General features: G+C 50.1%; 2 protein-coding genes across 3 annotated transcripts in view; one reads left to right on the top strand and one right to left on the bottom strand.

Moving 5' to 3' along the window:
* Acot11 (acyl-CoA thioesterase 11) overlaps window positions 1–5,036 on the top strand; it is a 60,424-nt gene extending 55,388 nt beyond the window's left edge. Inside the window, exons 15-16 of the mRNA XM_028785738.1 lie at window positions 193–319; window positions 1,137–5,036. Of these exons, the coding sequence (XP_028641571.1) occupies window positions 193–319; window positions 1,137–1,292 (283 nt within the window). The 3' untranslated portion in view covers window positions 1,293–5,036. The remainder of the gene's footprint in view (window positions 1–192; window positions 320–1,136) is intronic.
* Fam151a (family with sequence similarity 151 member A) lies at window positions 1,330–14,764 on the bottom strand. Of its 2 annotated transcripts, none has more exons than XM_028785726.1 (8): window positions 14,600–14,764; window positions 13,064–13,216; window positions 7,267–7,419; window positions 6,215–6,374; window positions 3,908–4,132; window positions 3,400–3,539; window positions 2,520–2,663; window positions 1,330–2,083 (listed from the first exon to the last, which is right to left on the bottom strand). In XM_028785726.1, exons 1-8 carry the CDS (start codon window positions 14,718–14,720, stop codon window positions 1,353–1,355), a joined length of 1,827 nt encoding a protein of 608 aa, XP_028641559.1. In that variant the 5' UTR covers window positions 14,721–14,764; the 3' UTR covers window positions 1,330–1,352. The 2 variants fall into 2 exon arrangements, with proteins under 2 accessions (XP_028641559.1, XP_028641553.1); XM_028785720.1 differs by having other exon boundaries at window positions 1,331–2,083; window positions 13,064–13,210; window positions 14,594–14,752.
* Window positions 14,765–18,921: the final 4,157 nt, after the last annotated feature.

Consider the following 18,921-nt stretch of genomic DNA (forward strand, 5'->3'; position numbering starts at 1 on the left):
GCATGGGTGTGGCTAGGATAGACTGCATCTCTTTTTCTGGAGACATGGACCAGAAGAATGAAAACCCAAAGGTACACAGGTCCATGAGGACATGTGAAGCCTGAACCTGATGCTGCTAACCCTTCCTGCAGCTGGCCCTGAATAAGGCATCCTCCTGTGGGCAATCTCTGACCCCTTCTGACTCTCCTCCAGGGACCCCTATGTCATTGCCCTGAGGTCCGTCACACTGCCCACACACCACGAGACACCAGAATATCAACGTGGGGAGACTCCCTGTTCAGGCTTCTGTCTGTGGCGTGAGGGGGACCAGTTGACTAAGGTAAGGCCTGGTATCCCCTCTACCCTTCCATCTATAGGTGAGGTGAACTTTACAGTCTGGACCCCCCTATGACCTCCCAGCTTTCCCAGCCTGAGCATCAGAGACTGAAAGGAATTCATCACTGAGATGTAGTCAGTGTAGTCAGAGAGCGGCTGATGCTGGGGCTTGGAAAAAGCTCTGGACACAGAATACAGAAATCCCAGCTCTGATCTAAAATTCTGCCATTGTTTATTTATTGTGTCTCCCTTTTTGTCTGGGAGGGCTTTATGTGGCTGAGGGTCTATAAAGGTTAGCAGGGTAGTCAGTGTTAACTGAAAAGGTAAGGAGCTGAGGGCAGGAGTGCTGCAGCTCCCCCCACCCCCGGTATGCAGTTTCCCTTGCAGCCCTAGACTGGCTCTGTGCCTTGCCCAGGTGCTGACTCCGCCAGCATTGCTAAGGACCTACACAATGAACATAGTCCAAGGCTTATGTCTACCATGTTTCTGTGATCATACCCCTCGCCCCCAGCACTTTGTTATAAAGTGGATTCAGGTATAGGTTTTGGAGAGTCAATCCCTGTCCCTGGGGCCACCTGGCCAACAGGGAATTATACAGTGACCTTGTAGTGTGCTGTGATAGGCCAGTCAGGGTTGTAGTATCCCAAGTATCTGGGGGACCTATGCAAGGTCTATCACTTGGGTTTTCTAACTGATCTTCAAGACGCAAGATTGTACCTGTTGCCTCCCCAGAAGGCAAGCAAGGCTGATTCCTCACCTGCCCAGAAGTCCTTAAGCCTCTCCCCATTATGCCTCCTTGAACTTGACTTCCTGCCCTGCAGGTTTCTTACTACAACCAAGCCACCCCTGGATTTCTCAACTATGTGACTACCAATGTAGCTGGCCTGTCTTCAGAATTCTACAACACTTTCAAGGCTTGTGAGAGTTTCCTGCTGGACAACCGGAATGACCTAGCCCCCAGCCTCCAGACCCTGTAGACACCATCCCATGCTGCCCCAGGTCTTACACAGTGTGTGGAGCAAAGCAGAGGCATTTATTCACCTTGACTCCCCATGGAAGCCTTCCACATTAGACGGTCCAGTCCTACTGGATGGTTGGTACCTGTTCACATCTGCCTGCAAGTCTTTCCTGTACTCATGTGGTATCCTGTAATAGACTCGGGTCCTGTCCACGGCCCTGGCCACCCACAATCCAGCCCACACATCCGTATGGCTGTTCCCAGCAAGGCTGTGGTACACGGTGACAGTGGCTCTAGGGGAAGAAGCCAGTAGCCTAGCCACAGTTTTGGCTGGACTCTGGCCCAGTGGCTCAGCCTGCAGCTGGAAGGACACAGGTTGACGGAGTCCCTGACACAGCTCCAGCATATCTGTAACCATCTGCTCCTGATAGCCACTGCCCAGCATCTCTTCAGGCCAGCCTGGTGCCACAGTCACATGGGGGAAAACTTCAGCCACAGCTGTGAGCAGTTCTCTGCCAGCTATGTGGCCAGGGACCACAAAACTACCATATGAGACTGTGGCTCCCACCCACACAGGCCAGGGCAGATGGCCAAGGGTGGAGAGGTGTGCTAATGTGGCCAGGGATGGCCGGAGAGCTGCGGGTTCCACTATGTTCACATGGATGCCCCAGCGCCTGGGGTGAACAGCCAGGTGCAGCAGACATGACTCCAGTGTCAGAACAGGACCACCCAGGGCACGCAGGATGGGCACAGGGTTCCCAGCCTCAGGTTCCTGGAGGCCAACATCCAGTAGGATCATCCCTTCTTTATCTGGAAGAGGCAACAGTGTTTGGAGATCCAGTCATCATGGGATGTCAGTGTTTCTTGTTAAAGGGGACAGACATGGGGACGTGTTCTGGGGACAAAGAACTGGTGCCAGCCATTCTTGAGTATTCCAGCCCCATCCCAGGCTCAAAGTGCTATGACTGGTGACTCTCAGGCAGGCATGACAAATTGTTGGCCTCAGTTCTTGACCTTCCTAGTGACTCAGAGCTGGGTCACCACCCACTCCTCTAGTCAGTGTGGCTGAGGACTCAAGGCTGTTGGTCTAAGACCAGGAGTTTCTGCTCTTGACATTATTCCTCCCACTTTGTATCCAGTGTGTGGCTTATCATGTTGCCATGGTAACAGAGAATCAAGTTACCCACCCAAGCAAATGACAGACCTGTAGGTTAGCCAAGAATTTTAGAGCTGCACGCAGACTCACCAGGGACAGCAATGGCTGCTCTTCTCCCTGTGCCATTCGTTCCCAGAGCCAGCCACTCTACCTCCAGACCATCACCCTTGGGCTGCTGGAGAAGAGGGATCAGGCTGCCACCTGTGTAGTAGGTTCGCTTCCGGGTGCTGTTCACTGTGGGACCCAAAGTTGCCAAAGTCAGGGACCACTCTTCACAAATCCCCTTGCATATGCACTGGCTCTCCCATACCCTAAGCCTTATGGCTGTCAGTTCCTTTTTGGGTAGATTTGAAGTCATTGTCTCATACTCTGACATTCAACAGAGTTTACTGGGCCAGAAACCAAACAGAGCTAGAGATGGTGGGCCCCAAAGCATGTCTCCTTGGCCCCTTCCTGGATATGACTCTCTCAATAGGAGTGGAATCTGATGGTACCTCTTGGGATGACTTCGTGTAGGTGCCCCTAGACTCAGGGGCAAGAGAACAGGGGTTTGCATAGTGGCATCTGGCTCATGAACTAGTGTGCACACAAGAGGGCTGTGCTCTGAGGCACTAGTGGCAAAGATGAATGGTGCTGTGAAAGCCAGTGCACATGTGCGTGTGCATCTGTCTGTCTGTCTTGGCTGACAGACAGGCTAGGTTATGATCAGATTGCACTCCTACAAAATCCTTGTGGTTCTGGACTGCTGCTTCCCTCTCTTTCAACCAGACTTCTGCTTTGTGGATAGGCAAAGCTTGGATAACAAACATAATATCCCAGGGGCAGAAGACAAATTCTCAGCATAGTTCCTGTCTCCTGTTCCAAGCAGAATTTTCCCTTTCTAGACCACCCTTTCTCTGTTTCCCTGCCCACCCAAGGCTGCCCTGAGCAGAGCACAGCCCACACCTCCCCTCTCAGGCTCCCTTCTTACAGGCCAGCTGCTTAAACTGTGAAAAGACAGGCTCAAAGAGGTCATAGTAGATCTGGTGAGTGGCACTGTTGTCCCGGATGAAGAGGAGATCTTCTACTGACACGGGGTCTGAGGCACCCTGCCACAGTGTCAGGCTGTACCTGGAACCAGAGAGCTGACTCAGGGCCCGCTTGGGCCCAGAAAGACCCTCGACTCTACTTGTGTGCTCAGAACTGAATGCCAGCTGAGCCCAGGAGTGGAACATCTGTTCTCTGGCTTCCCACCAAAGGATGATGGGGAGCAAGAGTTCAGAGGGCAGAAGGATGTACACCCCAGGGATATCTGTTTCTGAGTTACCCACCAATGGAAGCAGTGACCAGCCTGTCACGGTGGGGGAGGGGGGGGTACAAGCCAAAGGCAGAGCATAGGCCAGTGGGAATGGGACAAGATGATCTTTAGGATCCCTCTTGCCATGTTCATCTTGGGTCAGAGCCCAGGATAGGTTTGGGACCAGTAGAGGGGGTTTCACCTCTCAGATTGGCTCAGAAGCCAGCTGAAGTGAGGCCAAGCAGCCCGTGCCATGACAGCCCGCACTGGGAAGGTGACCTTCTGTGGCAGCGCTCTGACCAGTTCTTGCATTGTCTCCACCATGGCTTGGGTGTATGTGCTGTTTGGCAACTGAGGCACATAAAGAGTGGTAAAGCCTGGAGAAATGGTGACATTTGGATACTTCTCCTGGACAAGTGCCAGAAACCTGCAGAGAACAGAGATAGCCATCTTTCCAGACTGCTCTGGTACCTTCTTGTAGGCTCTTGCCACAGGGATAGGGAACAGCCAGGCCTATTGAGTGTGTGCTTGGAGATTGGCAGCAGAGCCCTAAAGAACAACAGTGGTTTGCACACTTTGGCTGACATCACCCCTCCTTGCAGTCAGGGAGGTCTGGGCTCAGGTCTCTACTCTGAATCTGGTGATCATTTCAGCCTGATTCTCAAAGACAGTGAGTGTCTGCCAGGGCAGGGCCTTCTAAACATCCCCACATCGCCAGAGGAGCCTGAGTGGGACTTGTAAGGTTTGCAGACTTTGAGTCTCCATTTCAGATTCCTAATTTTTTTCTATATGAGAAGGGCATGGTGCCACATGTCTGCAATCTCAGCACTTGGGGGGTAGGAGGCAGGAGGATCAGGACTTCTTTCATCCCCAGCTACATAGCAAGTGCTGATCTAGCCTAGGCTACACAAAACTTTCTCAAAGCAATAAATAAATCAAGAAGAATTATTTGAATTTTGTTCTGACACAAATTTTTAATAGGAAGGTAATGTCACCTTCTGGCCAGCCCCCAGATATATAAATCAGTATCCTGAGAGAAGCCTTATTTGTCTTGGGCCCTACATTTTCCAAATATATCTCATTTTGAAAATCATAGTAAATATTGGTTGGGCAGATGGGGGTGCCTACAGAACACAAAACCCGAGGAGAAAGGCCTGTGGGAACCTTTGCTCTCCCATTTTGTAGACTTAGACAGGCCATTAACCTTTCACAGATAGTTTTTATACTTACAAGATGAATATGACTAGTTGCTACCTCATTCTCTTAAGAGTTCAGCTGTATTCTGCAAATAAAATGCTTGAAACCATGCCTGGGGTACAATAACCATTCAACAGCATGTTTCTGTCATTGTGAATTTTCACATCAGAAAAATGGGGAGGAAATAAGTATCCTTGCCTGCCAGGGGCTGGGTCTTTTGGAGAGCTGGGGAGGGAGCCATCGCTATATAACTTTCTAGCAGGTGAAGTCCTGTGCATGTCATTGGGGAGACAGAAGAGGGTGTGGTCACAATGGAGCAAGGGTGAGCAACACATAAGCCAGCAGAAATGGTCCAACTGAGTCAGGCATGAGGGGCCCCATCTTCAGTAACCTGGGGTGCTAGGGACTCTTCTGGGAGTGGCAGGGACTGGGGAAAGACTCAGTAGAGCAAGAATGGAAACTCAGAATGCTGCTGTAGACCAGGTGTGGCAGAGCTGGAGACAGGAGGATCAGGAGTTCAATTCCAGTAGGAACTGCATGCAGAGTTCAAGGCTCTGCAGGGCTACATGAGAATTGTCTCATCCTGTCCCCCACAAGAGGTAAAGAAATCAGAGCAAAGGAAAAACTACCACCATCACAACAACAAAACCCAGAGATAGTGGCCCATAACTGTAAGTCTGGTACCAGGAGACAAGAAGCAAGAGGATCCCCACAAGTATGAGGCCAGTCTGATTCTTATAATGGGTTCCAGGCCAGCAAGATCTACGTAAACTGTGTCTTAAAAACACACAAAGGGAAGGGGCTGGAGAGATGGCTCAGAGGTTAAGAGCACTGGTTGCTCTTTCAAGGACCCAGGTTCAATTCTCAGCAACCACAAGGCAGCTCACAGCTGTCTATAACTCCACTTTCAGGGATCCAGCACTCTCACACAGACATACGTACAGGCAAAACCATTAATGCCCATAAAATAAGTCATTAAACGCACTCATAAAGGGGGTAGGCATCCAAGTTAAGAGGGAACAGTGCATGCAAATGCAGCAGTGGCTGGGGAGAAGGCCCAGCAGGTATAGGTAAGACTGATAACCTGAGTTCAAGGCCCAGTAACCACGTGTTGAAAAGAGCACCAAGTCTTTAATCTCTGACTTCTACACTATCATGGCAGCACATAGGCATAAATACACACAAAACAGGCTCAGAGGTGAGGTCTCATGGCGTGACTGGCAAATTCAACAAAGGTTCCCTAAGGTCCCTTTTCATGCTCAGTGCTGACAGAAGAGGGCTGGACTCAGCTGGGGAGAGGGTGAGCACTCACTGGGTAGCATTGATCTCAATTGAGATGGGCACATTGGGGCCCCTCAGGATGTCAGCATTGATCCACACCGGTCTCCGAATCCTGCCAGCCTCAGTCAGCTGCCGAAGGAGGTCCAGGGAGGGGCCTACAGCCTTGAGACTCTTGAAGTCCAGTTTGATGCCTGAAGGAAAGGGGCAAGGACTGGGGAACTGGATGTTGACTTGCTGGGCAGAAAGAGCAGGGAACAGTGGGTGGACAGCTTTGAGGCAGGGAGAGCCAATTCTGAGAAGAAGGTCTCCCCTCTTCATCCCAGGTAGACAGAAGCAAAAGCCAGCTGAAGGCCTGGGCTGGTGCAGGGAGACTCAGACATAGAAAAGGGCTTCAGATTCTGGACAAGGCGCACTCTGGGACCCTGAACCACAACCATCTGTGAGGAGTCCAGTAGGCCCCCAGGAAGGGATGACTGAGAGGGTGACTGGATAGAAAAGGGATCCAGTGTGAATGAATGCCCATCTTAACTGTGGACACAAGAGATGAGGGTTCCAAGTTAGAGATCCAGAAAGTCAAGCCAGGCCAAGGGGAGCCATGGAGGGTTAGGCAGGAGTCATAGATGTGTGTGGCAGTCAGATGAGGCTGCCCCTGTGAGAAACGATGTGGCTACGATTGGAGTTACAGCTGCGGGGGGGGGGGGCAGATGCTGGGCGGATGAGGAGGATGAGGGCGCATGTGGTTTAGGGCAAGGTCTAGATCCAGACTGGAAAGGGGAGTTGGAGGGGACAGGGTTTGGCTCTGAACTCATCATATCCAGTTCTGCTGACCCACGAGGGACACTTAGACCCTGTCTGGCTCTTTGCAGTTTATTCACAATTTCATGTCCCTGTGGGTTCTGGAGAGAACACATGGGTCACACTTCCTCTTGTCCGCCTCACTTAGCTCCCTGTGAGCCTGAAGTCTGGAAAGTGGGGGGAGGGGAGCTCAGGGTGGGCTCTGGCTTCACCTCACTCTAGAGGTGAAATCCCTACTTAAGGGCAAAGGTCTGGGGAGCCTGTAGGGCTGGGAGAGGGAGGACTTACCCTTCTGAGATGAGGTCAGTACAGCTTCCAGCCATTCCTGCAGGGTGTTGTCACTGTAGATGGCTGGAGGGTGGGCCATAATGGGCACCTCGGTTTCATTGACTGTGTTGAACCCTTCTACGGTGACATCTGCTTCTAAGACCATGACATCACCTATTTATAAGAGGCAGAACTCAATCAATGCTCTAAAATAATATGTATTTTATCTATTGTGTGTCTGCTCACGCACTGAGGCTTATGGGTAGTGGTCAGAAGACAACATGCAGGAGTCAGATCTCCATCAACTGTGCGGGTCCTGGGGCTCACACTCAAATCACCAGGCTTGGTGACACTTCTCTTTACCTGATGAGCCATACAGAGGCTTCTCGATCAGTACCCTCCCCCCAACTTTTTTTTTTTTAAATGAATCTCTGGCTAGCCTGGAATTCTTATTTAGCCCAGACTGGCCTCAAATTCAGAGATCTCCTCTGACTTCTGAGTGGGAGGCACAAGGCCTGATCTGCCTCAGTTTATTGACTGTTTTATTCCTCTGAATAGAATTTGAGACAGAACCATCTGAAAGCCACTGTTGACAATTTACTGTCCAGAATAGTGGTTTTGCCTGGTGCTCCCCGCCTACACTAAGGCATTATTTTTACCTGCTAACTTCAGGCAGTTAATTCAGGTGAGCCCTTGTATGTTTAGTTGAAATGGAGCTCAGACCTTTGGCACCAACTTTAATGTATACAATCAACATGCATGTATAATCAACACGCAACTGTGAAATTGTAGGTTTTGATCTCAAGTTTGGAGCGGAGCTGAGATTCTCATCTCTCAGGTGCTCCCCAGTTAGGTCAGTCCTCCATCCCAGGGCCTTAGCTGAAGCCACAGCTCTCCTCCACTCTCTCTCTCCACGGAGAGAGTCCTCTCTCCGTGGTAGTGGAGCTGGCTAACACCTGAAGCACTTTAGAGATGAACATGGGCAAAGGAAAGAGGACTGGTGTGCTGATTTACACCAGTGTCCAAGCATTAGGCAGATCTTGCTTGAGGCCCATCTGGGGTACATAGAAAGTTCAAGATCTCCCTGGGCCAAATCATGAGATCTTGTCTAAAAAATAAACACAACAAACTCAAGACCAACAGCTCAAGCCCAGGGAAGTGAGACATCTCATCTCGTATCATTGAGAATTTTAAAAATGCATTCTATGTGCTTAAGTGACTTCCTACATGTATGTGCATGAACTGTACCTGGTGCTAGTGGAAGGAAGAAGGGAGAGAGAACATCTGATCCCCTGGAACTGGAATGATAGACAGCTTCAAGCTGCCATATGGGTGCTGGGAACTGAACGCAGGCCCTCTGCAAAAGCAGCAAGTGCGTTTAAGCACCGAGCTTTCTCTTCAGCTCTCGTGCCTGAGAATATTATCAGGTTTCTTTAAAAATTCAGGTGCTGGATTTTTAGGGGGAGAATGAAGTCAAATATAGGCTGTTGCTGGCTCTGATTTTGCTTGTCTCTCGGGACAATCTTACCCTATTGCCCTGGGTATCCTGGAATATACTGTACAGTCCAGGCTGGCCTCTACCGCCCAAGTTCTGGGATTACGTACCAACATGCCCAACGTCATCTGCTTTTGAGATGGCCTTGTTTTGTGGCCCAGGCTGGCCTGGAGCTTGGATCTCCCCCCTCAGCTCCCTAGGGCCAGGGTCACAGGAGTGAGGGGCACACCATCCATCCTATCCCTGCACTATGATAGGTTGTGTTTTGAAGTTGGAACTACTGTCCTTAATGGTGAGAGGGGACACAAGTCCCAGGCCTCAGAACCCATTGTGAGCCCGGAGGCCCATGGACGTTATGAAATGAACTTTATTTTTGTTACTCAAACACAAAAGTTGTTTTTTTTTTTTTCTTTCTTTCTCCAAGACACAGTTTTCCCATGTAGTCTTCAGTGCCCTGGAACTCACTCTAGACCAGGCTGGCCTCGAACTTCCTGAGTGCTGGAATTAAAGGCATGTACCACCACTGCCCTGACCAAAGATATTTTAAAGGTGTTTTTATCCCCTGGAACTGGAGTAACATACAAGCATAAATCACCCTGTGAGTGTTAGGAATCAAACACAGGTTTCCTCTTCGAGAGCAGCAAGTGCTCTTAACCTGAGACATCTCTCCAGCTTCTGTAAGTTTCTTTCTAACTTTTTCCTACTTGGACATACAGTGGGTAGAGACCATGGTTTTGGGACATAGAGAATCCAGACTGGAGAGGGACACCTTGAAGATACTGGTGTGGCTTAAACTAGGTGTGGTAGCACACACCGGTAACCCTGGCACTTGGACTCTGGGGGCAGGGTGGTTAGAGTTCAAGGCTAAGCTGGGTGTGGTGGCACCTGCCTTTGATCCCAGCACTCCGGAGGCAGAAGCAGGGGATCTATGTGAGTTCAAGGCCACCCTGGACTATACAGTGAGTTTCAGGATAGCCAGGGTTGCACAGAGAAACCTTGTCTCAAAATACCATTAACAAATAAAACAACAACAAAAAAGGAGTCCAGTGCTAGCCTATTAAAGAATGGGGGCTGTGCCGGGAAGTGGTGGCACATGCCTTTAATCCCAGCACTTGGGAGGCAGAGGCAGGCAGATTTCTGAGTTCGAGGCCAGCCTGGTTTACAGAGTGAGTTCCAGGACAGTCAGGGCTATACAGAGAAACCCTGTCTCAAAAAACCAAAAACAACAACAAAAAAGACTTAGTGTTTCTGGGGATGTAACTCACTAGTGGAGTGCTTGCCTAGAATGCATTAAGGCCTTGGAATTAACCTCTAACACTGCCAAAAATAAGTGAGGCGTGGTTTATGTCTGTCATCCTAGCAGTGACCCTGCTATTGCTTCACAAATGGGATGCAGATGTATGGTGGCTTCTTACATGCCATGTCTTCCTGGAAGGTCCTTTCCTTTAATACTGAACGTTGTGGACTTTCCAGAGGCTGGACCTGGGGGCTGACCAAGGAAGTGAGGGAGCTTAGAGCCTCAGGATGGTGCCCACCAGAGGGCAGGAAGCATACAGTGCCAAGCTCTCCACTCAGACACCATTGAGTCAGGTGAGCACACCTGAAAGCTGTGTGGCACAACCCAGATTACCTGACCTCTCCATGCTTCCTTCCTCATCTGTGAGAATTAAATAGTAACATACCCCAAGTTAGGCATTCACTGAGTGTTAATTATTATTTACACTTACCTAGGGTAACCTAGGACCATCTGGTGTGCTTCTGCTGTCTCAACACAATTACTAATAATGACCTTGTTTGTATAATCAAGCATGCCCCAGTTTGGATGACAAATGAGTGACCACCAACCCAGGAGGGAAAGCCATTTGCCTGGAATCTATACTAGCACCCCCCCCCCCTTTTAGCCCAGGCTAATCTGGAGCTTGCTACATGACCCAGGATGTCCCCAGAGTCTTCAGCATCCTTCCCTGGCCTCCCCAGTGCTGAGATTACAGGTGTGCCCACCATGCCTGGCCAGAATCATGGTGAGTACATGCCAAGGTAAAATGTGAACTTTCTGCACTGCCTCCAGGCCTGCACTCTGGCTCCCGCTCTCTCTGAACATCCAGTCTTGTCTACCTAAGTCTGCCAGCTCCTTCAGAGGCCTTCCCCAGAGGCCTGGCCACAAGGAAACTGGGCCTCTCTGCTAAGGGGGAGTATTTGTGTTCCTTGATGCAGTAGTGTACACCCCTGGGTGGGATTGGGTGGCATCCTGATGACTCCTCCTTGTGCCAGTGTGCTCTGAGTGAAGCCAGATGGTAGGTTCTCTTGGCATGCCCTGGGGCCTTATGACCTGTCTCTCATGTCAGGGTAAAAGGTTTTGTTTTCCAGTTATGTTGTGTGTGTGTGTGTTTTGTGTGTCAACTTGACACAAGCTGGAGTTATCACAGAGAAAGGAGCCTCTCTTGGGGAGATGCCTCCATGAGATCCAGCTCTAAGGCATTTTAGTGATCAAGGGTGGGAGGTCCCATTGTGAGTGGTGCCATCCCTCGGCTGGTAGTCTTGGGTTCTATAAGAAAGCAAGCTGAGCAAGCCAGGGGAAGCAAGCCAGTAAGTAACATCCCTCCATGGCCTCTGCATCAGCTCCTGCTTCCTGACCTGCTTGAATTCCAGTCCTGACTTCCTTTGGTGATGAACAGCAATGTGCAAATGTAAGCTGAATTAACCCTTTCCTCCTCAACTTGCTTCTTGGTCTTGATGTTTGTGCAGGAATAGAAACCCTGATTGGGTTTCTTGGGAGGCAGAGGCAGGTGGATTTCTGAGTTCAAGGCCAGCCTAGTCTACAGAGTGAGTAAGTTCCAGGACAGCTAGGGCTACACAGAGAAACCTTCTTTGTAAAAACCAAAAAAAAAAAAAAAAAAGAAAAAGAAAGAAAGAAAAGGAAAAAGAAAGAAAGAAAGAAAAAGAGAAAGAAAAAAAAAGAAAGAAAGAAACCCTGACTAAGACACAGAGCCAAGCAGGTTTCCCACTAGCTAAACTTTGCAGGCTCCTAGTTAAGACAGTTTCATCTTTAGCCAACAGAATTTACTGTCCATGCTCTTTTCCAGAGAAAGAAGAAGGGGCTAGCAGGTGTAAGAAACAGGAGTGGTAGCTTGGCATTAGCCCCGATGTTTCAGATAGGAGACATTTCTTTCGTGTCACCCAGTGTCTCCTGGGTGAGCTTGAGAAGCATGGCTGATGTGAAAGCTTGCTGTTTCCTTCTCTCCTTCACTCCTGGCCACCAAGGCCCAGCTGTCACACTGCTGAAGTAGTGGTGGCCCGGGGCTGTCCCAGCCTTCATTCAACCAGTTCTTTCCAAGTCACATGTCAAGCCTGCTGTATGGTGACCTGCCAGAGCAAAATCCATTGTCTGATGGCCAGACCACCTCCATTTCCGACCTACGTGTGACCCTGGATGATACTCCAGGGTACTCACCTGAAACCTGGTCTCCCTCCTTTCTCCCCCTCCAATTTCTTTCTGACAAGGTCTTGATATGTAGCCCATGCCAACCTGGAACTAGTCGTCGATCTCCTGCCTCAGCTTTCTGAGGTCTTGGGTTACGGGCCAGCAAGAAAATTTTTCTTGACTGGCAGGTCTCACAACGAGTTCCTGAACACCAGTGGCCCAGGAGCTCTGAGGCCACATCCACAGTGCTGAATGGGGGACCTGCACTTCCTGAAGCAAGCTCAAGCCAGGGACCATTACCCTAGTCCTCCATGACTTCTCAAACAGCCCTCAAAGAGAATGTTTCCCCATGACCCAACCCAGGGACTCAGATCACAGATTTTGGGGTTGACCTCTCTCTCTGACAGCAAAACCTAGGTCACCTAATTTCTGAGCTTCAGTTTTTCTCCTGTGAATGATTCCCATGAACAGGTTACATGGGTTCCAGGGGACCTCCATGGGGTGTGAGGGAGTGTATGCCTGTCACTGACAAGGACTCTATGATTGTTTTGATGCAGACTCTCCTCAGGTGTCCTTCATAGTCCGTTTCAGAAACACTGGCTCTCAAGCTCCTATCTCTGGCTTCTTAGTCCTGGAAGTCAAAGGCCTCCTTAGCAGGGACCATCAGCCTCCGACAGGCTGAGGAGGGTTGTTGGAGTGAATACAGTACAGTGATGAACCTGGAATTAGCATTTGGATCCAAGGCTCAGCGCTCGCTGTTCAACCTGAGTGAACTTAGCCCACAGCCCTGTTCCCTCAGGGAGACTATGGCATGTATATTAAAATAGCCATCACAGAGTTGCCATGACCACAGTGTCATTTGGCCTCTGGCCTCTGACCCCAAGCAGGATGGCTAGACTTACTGTTCAAGGCGTCCTCCATTGCTTTCTTGCTGTTGGCTGCGTGGTACCAGGTGACCAGCAGGCCATCCCGGTGACTGATCTGGCCTGTGCTCAGCATGTAGTCCAGCATGTCAGCATCAGGACGGCAAACCGCCTCGTTCTCACAGCCTGGAACTAATGCCAAGGGGTTGTTACCTTTATCTTTTGCTCAGCCCAGAATGCTCAGCCATAATCCTACCACCCTGAACCTAGCACTCAGTCTGGTAGACAGGACCCACAGGCCCTGGTGCAGTAAGATACAGACAGGGAGGGACTACACACAGTAAGCTTCAGGTCTTTTATATGCTTTCATAAACTTGTTGTGGCATATGCATATCTGTCATTCCATCACTATGGTGGGTGAGGCAGGGCAATCAGAAGTTCAAGGTTGCCCTTGGGTACACAGGGAGCTGGGGACCAGCCTGCGATACATGAGTCCTTGTCTCAAGAGTCAGACAAGCAAGGGCTGTGGAGATGGGTCAGCAGGTAAGGGCACTTGCCTCCAAGGCTGGTGGCCTGAGTTTAATCACGGAACCCCACATGGTGAGAGGAAACCGACCCCACATGGTGAGAGGGACTCCCACAAACTGTCCTCTCTCTCTCTCTCACACACACACACACACACACACACACACACACACACACACACACACAGGAGGGTAGACGAGTAGAAGGAAGAGAGAGAGGAGAGAGAGGAGAGAGAGAGAGAGAGAGAGAGAGAGAGAGAGAGAGAGAGAGAGAGCGAGCCCAGAAGACAGGGTGTTGTGTGGCTTCCTGGGGCCACAGAGACCCTTTCCTTGGCCTAGGATCAGTAGGAAAGGGGGCGCTTAAAAGAGAAGGGGGCATTAGGAGGTACTTGGGGGGATGGGTGTACACTTGACAGAGAGGTGTATAGATGATTCTGGACTGAAGAACAGTGAAGGCCTAGCCATGGGAAAGAATGTTTGTACAAAGGAATGGCCCTTGCCTGGTCCTCATGGGAGAAAGAAGGCTATCTACCTCCTGTGGAGGAGTTGGGTCTGTGGGGCGTGCTAGCCGGGGAGTTGTTTAGAAAAAGCTATCTGGCTGCAAAGAGCAGTGGCTGGTAAGAGCCCACTGGAGACAGAGCCCCTGCAAGGATCTAGGAGAGAGCCCTGGGGTCCTGAGGGCAGTGCTGGTGAGAGACAGAGGGGAAGAATGGGGAGCAGAGCCCCCAAATCAGGATAGACTCAGGACTGAGGCACAGGTTTGGGAGGAGGCTGTTCCTGGAGGTCTGGAAGGCCCCCTATCAGGGAGTCATTGCAAAGAGCAGCAGATGTGTAGAAGAGTGTGTGGAGGCTGCTCATAGTGCTCGAAATCTCCAAGAAGGAATGCCCCTCCAAAGGCACAGGGGGGTCTTGGCTGAAGGCTAAGATCCAGTGAACAGGGGAAAGTCTGAAGTATCAGCGCAGACTAGAGCTGGGCATGTGGGCAGAGCTCAGTGAGGTAGGAGGTGAGAAGTAGGGAAGATGTGCAGGGAGTGGGGCGTCCTACCTGGACGGGTGCCCTGATGCAGGGTTAGGCCCAGGATCATCGAAATGGCCAACACCAGCGTCACACTGACACTGCCAGCAAGGATCCACTTGGTCTGGCCACTGGAGCACCACTTCTTGCAGGCCATTGTGAGCCTCACTCAGGAGAGTTCCCTTCAGGATCCCACAGCCACAGTCCCCGGAGCTCCCTCCCTGCAGCTGAGATCTGGTGGGAGGCGGAGCCTGCAGTAGCATTTAACTCAGGTCTGGCCACTCCCACTGTGGGTGGAGAGGGCTCAGAAACCCTGCCCTCCTCCTAGCCCTCCTTTTCCCACCCATGCAAGACCTTATCAGGCTAAGCAGAAAATCCTGCCACCTCCCAAATGAACTTGGAGCACATCAGGAAGCAGTGGAGGACTGGATACAGCCCGACCCTGGTGCAAGAGATCTATTCCAGTTGGTCTGGGTTTCCTGGTGGCCTAAAGCAAGCCAACATGTCCTCCAAGGCCTTGTTTGTGAAAGGAAGCAGTGAACTTGGCCATCTCTTTACTCCCCTATCTAGACCTTTCTGCTCTGCTCCAGGGAACCCCCAGGTCATGAAAGGGTTGGTGACAAGAGCAGATTAGATCTGCCCTAGGGACATGGATTTCCTTTTATCTGAGATGGTGGCTGATAGACAGGGCTGGGATGAGAGACGATAGCCCTGGCATGTGAACCAGCGGCATGCAGGCTGCCTTGGAAGCCTGGGCAGGCATGGGCAGGGCTAAGTCACCTGCTTAGGCAGAGAGGGTTCTAGAGGCAATGGAGGAAAGAAGTTAAGGACTGTCCCTATTTCACAGGCTAGGGAACTTGGAGGAGTCAAGGAGCTGCTGTGAGAGTGTGCAGAGGGAGTTCAGCTCAGAGGTTAGGAGACAGCAGGGTACCAGGTGACAGGTGAGTGACTCTCTTGGTATTATCAATAACAACAAATGAAATGTAGGTTTTGCTTTTCTTTCTCCCTCCCACCCCCAACCTCCCCAGGGTTTCCCTGTGTAAGAGTCCTTACCTAGATTTGCTCTTAGACAAGGCTGGCCTTGAACTCACAGAGATCCACCTCCCTCTGCCTCCCCAAGTGCTGAGATGTATGTACCACCACCGCCCAGCCAGATATATTTATGTTTATTGTATGAGATTTGTTTGACTAGTGTGCCAGTCCCTGTGGAGTTCCTAAGGCATCAGACCCCCAGGAACCGGAGTTATAGGTGGTTACTGGGAATTGAACCTGGGTCCTCTGCAAGAACAGCCAGTGCTCTTAACCACTGAGCTATCTCTCCAGCCCCCTTACTTGTATTTCTGAGACAGAGTCTCATATAACCCAGTCTGTTTTGGAACTCTTGTGCAGACCGCACTGGCTTGAACTTACAGTAAGCCTCCTACTTCAGATTCTCAAGAGTTAGGATGACAGAGATGAGCCATCATGCCTGACTTAATTCTTCAGGAGAGCCCTTCATGTTCAGAAGTGTAGATGATGTGGTAGAGACCAGAGTTCAAGGCCATCCTCAGCTACATAGCCAGTCTGAGGCTGTCCTGGAAACCCTGAGACTTGAGTCTCAAAAATTAAAACTGAAAGTTCTGGGGCTCTCAACAGTAGAGTATTTGCCGTGTGTGTGTGTGTGTGTGTGTGTGTGTGTGTGTTTGTATGCGTGTGCACTTGTGTGCGCACACAGGCTCACATTCTGGGTTCAATCTCCAGTACTGGGGAAACAAAAGACACTTGGAGTAGGGCTCTCATAATGTTCTATTCCTTTTTTTCTTTTGCATGTATATGGTATGCACATGTGGTACGTATATGTATATGTGGTCTATATATGTCTGTGTGTGTGTGTGTGTGTGTGTGCCAGAAGTTGACATTTGACATCTTTGGTGTCTCTCAATCTTACATATCGAGGCAGGGTCTCTCACTTGAAGCCATCTATAGCTTGTTGATTTGACTACTCTAATTAGTCATCTGGTTCTGAGACTCCCCTGTCTTTGCTTCCTCAGGGCTGGGATTACTGGCAGGCCATCATGCCCATCCAACTCTTACATGGTTGCTGAGGGTCGGACCTCAGGTCTTCATGTCTGTACAGCAAGCACTTTGTTCAGTAAGCCGTATCCTCGGCCCCACAAAGTGCTGAATCTACATCTGGGTGCTGGTCATCTTGTGCCCTCATTAAGAATTCATCAGACATGGCACGGTATGCTAAGTCTTCTGCGTGTATCTAACGCTGTAGTACAAAGGCTGAGACAGGAAGATCATTAGTGAACCTGGGCTATGGAAAGATCCTGTCTCAAAGAACAAAACAAAACCAGGGCTGGTGGGAGGTGCCTTGAATCTCTGTACTCTGGAGGCACAGGTAGGCTGATCTCAGTAAGTCAGAAGCCAACCTGGTCTACATAGTAACTCCAGGCCCTCCAGGGCTATCTAGTGAGACTTTTTTTTTTCCCCGAGACAGGGTTTCTCTGTGTAGTCCTGGCTGTCCTGGAACTCAGAAATCTGAGTGCCTCTGCCTCCCAAGTGCTGGGACTAAAGGCGTGCGCCACCATTGCCCATTGAGACTCTTTTTCAAAAACAAAATATAAAGAAACAAATAAATGGAGCCGGGACTAGCTGGATGGGCAGGTAGAGGCAGACTGAAGGGGCCCCTGCATCAGTAGGGACAGATTGAGGCCTTTGTTATCAGCAAAGTTCCCTTAATCCAGTAGATGAGTGACTGGAGAAGGTCTGTGCCTGCCCTGCGGAACATCAGCTGGAAACCTGGCCAAGGGCCGGGCTCCTGTGATCACGGAGACACGGTTTACTGTAAGAAGAAAAAAGTTTTTCTGGGGCTGTAGTTTAGTGGTAGATCACTTGTCTAGCATGCAGTAAGATCTGGGATAAATTCCCAGGCTTGCAAACAAATTAAAAATTGGAAGGCTTTAAAAAGCTAAGCCTGGTAGTGTAAGCCTGTAGCTGCAGCTACCAGGAAGGCTGAGATGCACGATCACAGACAGGTTCATGGCCTGTGGGCTACAGAGTGAGTTCAGGTCCGATCTGGGCAACCTAGACTTTGTTCCAAAATAAAAAGTAAAAAGAGGGCGGGGGAGCAGCTCAGAGGTCACATGCTTCTCCTGGCATGCAAGCTCCCCCCTGCTACATCCCAAGAACTACGAAAAAGAGGAAACTACTTATTCTGTGGCAAATATGAGAGAGCATGGCTTGGGAACATGGGTTCAAATTTCCCTAAATAAAAAAGGTGGCATGGATTTTGGGAATGGCAGAAAGGGCATCACCGTATTTACAGAGCTCAGCGAGGCTGGGGCAGGGTAGAGAGTAGAGGGTCTCTGATGGTATTCTTTGTGTTAGAGCTGTTGTGGGGGGTGCGGGGACTAGCTGTGTCAAACTCAGGAAGGTGTTGGGTCATGTATAGGTGGTTGATAGTAAGTGGCTATTAAAAGTAGCTAAGAGGCAGGCATGGTGGCACATGCCTTTAGTCCCAGTACCCAGGAGGCAGAGCCAGAATAAGAGGCAGGCAATGGGTACACACCTTTAATCCCAACACCCAGGAGGCAGAGCCAGGAGCATGGCCAAGTCAGTGCTTCTCTCCTCTTCCCTCCCATCTCTTTGGTGTATGTATTTGAGATAGTGTTCTGGAACTCACTATGTAGACCAGAACGGACTTGAACTCACAGAGACCTGCCTGGCCCTTCTCTCAAGTGCTGGGATTAACGTTATGGTCCACTACACCCAGAAACTCAGAAGTAAGGGATATTTCTTTTTTTTAATTTTTAAAATTTTTATTTATATGCATACACTGTAGCTATCTTCAGACACACCAGAAAACGGCATCGGATCCCATTACAGATGGTTGTGAGCCACCATGTGGTTGCTGGGGATTGAACTCAGGACCTCTGGAAGAGCAGTCGGTGCTCTTAACCACGAGCCATCTCTCTAGCCCCAATAGATATTTCTTAATGCCAAGTGCAAAATAAAGAGAATGCCTCTTCCAAGAGCTAGCCATGGGGCCTTGCTCTCCTCACCACAGAATCTAGGTCACACACAGTGTGTATCTGGGCCCTGTTTTCCACCCCACCCGATCCACACATTATCAGTCTTGGATGAAGCAAGGTGGGGCAGGAAAAAGATCAAGGACTTGGGTTCATTGGTGTCCTGGCCTTTGACCTTTCTTGTCACAGATTGTCTGGCTCCAAAGCACTTGACACCCCAAAATAAACAGAGGTAGAAGGTCACAGGAGATGTTCTGGGGTTCTTTGAAGGCCCCCTGAGAATTAGCCTTCATTTGAGTCAGGTCCTGTCTAAGTGCAGTTGGGCGTCTAAAGATACATCTCTCT

Source organism: Grammomys surdaster, unplaced genomic scaffold, assembly GCF_004785775.1.
Source record: "Grammomys surdaster isolate TR1022 unplaced genomic scaffold, NIH_TR_1.0 100, whole genome shotgun sequence".
NCBI classification, from domain to species: Eukaryota; Metazoa; Chordata; class Mammalia; order Rodentia; family Muridae; genus Grammomys; species Grammomys surdaster.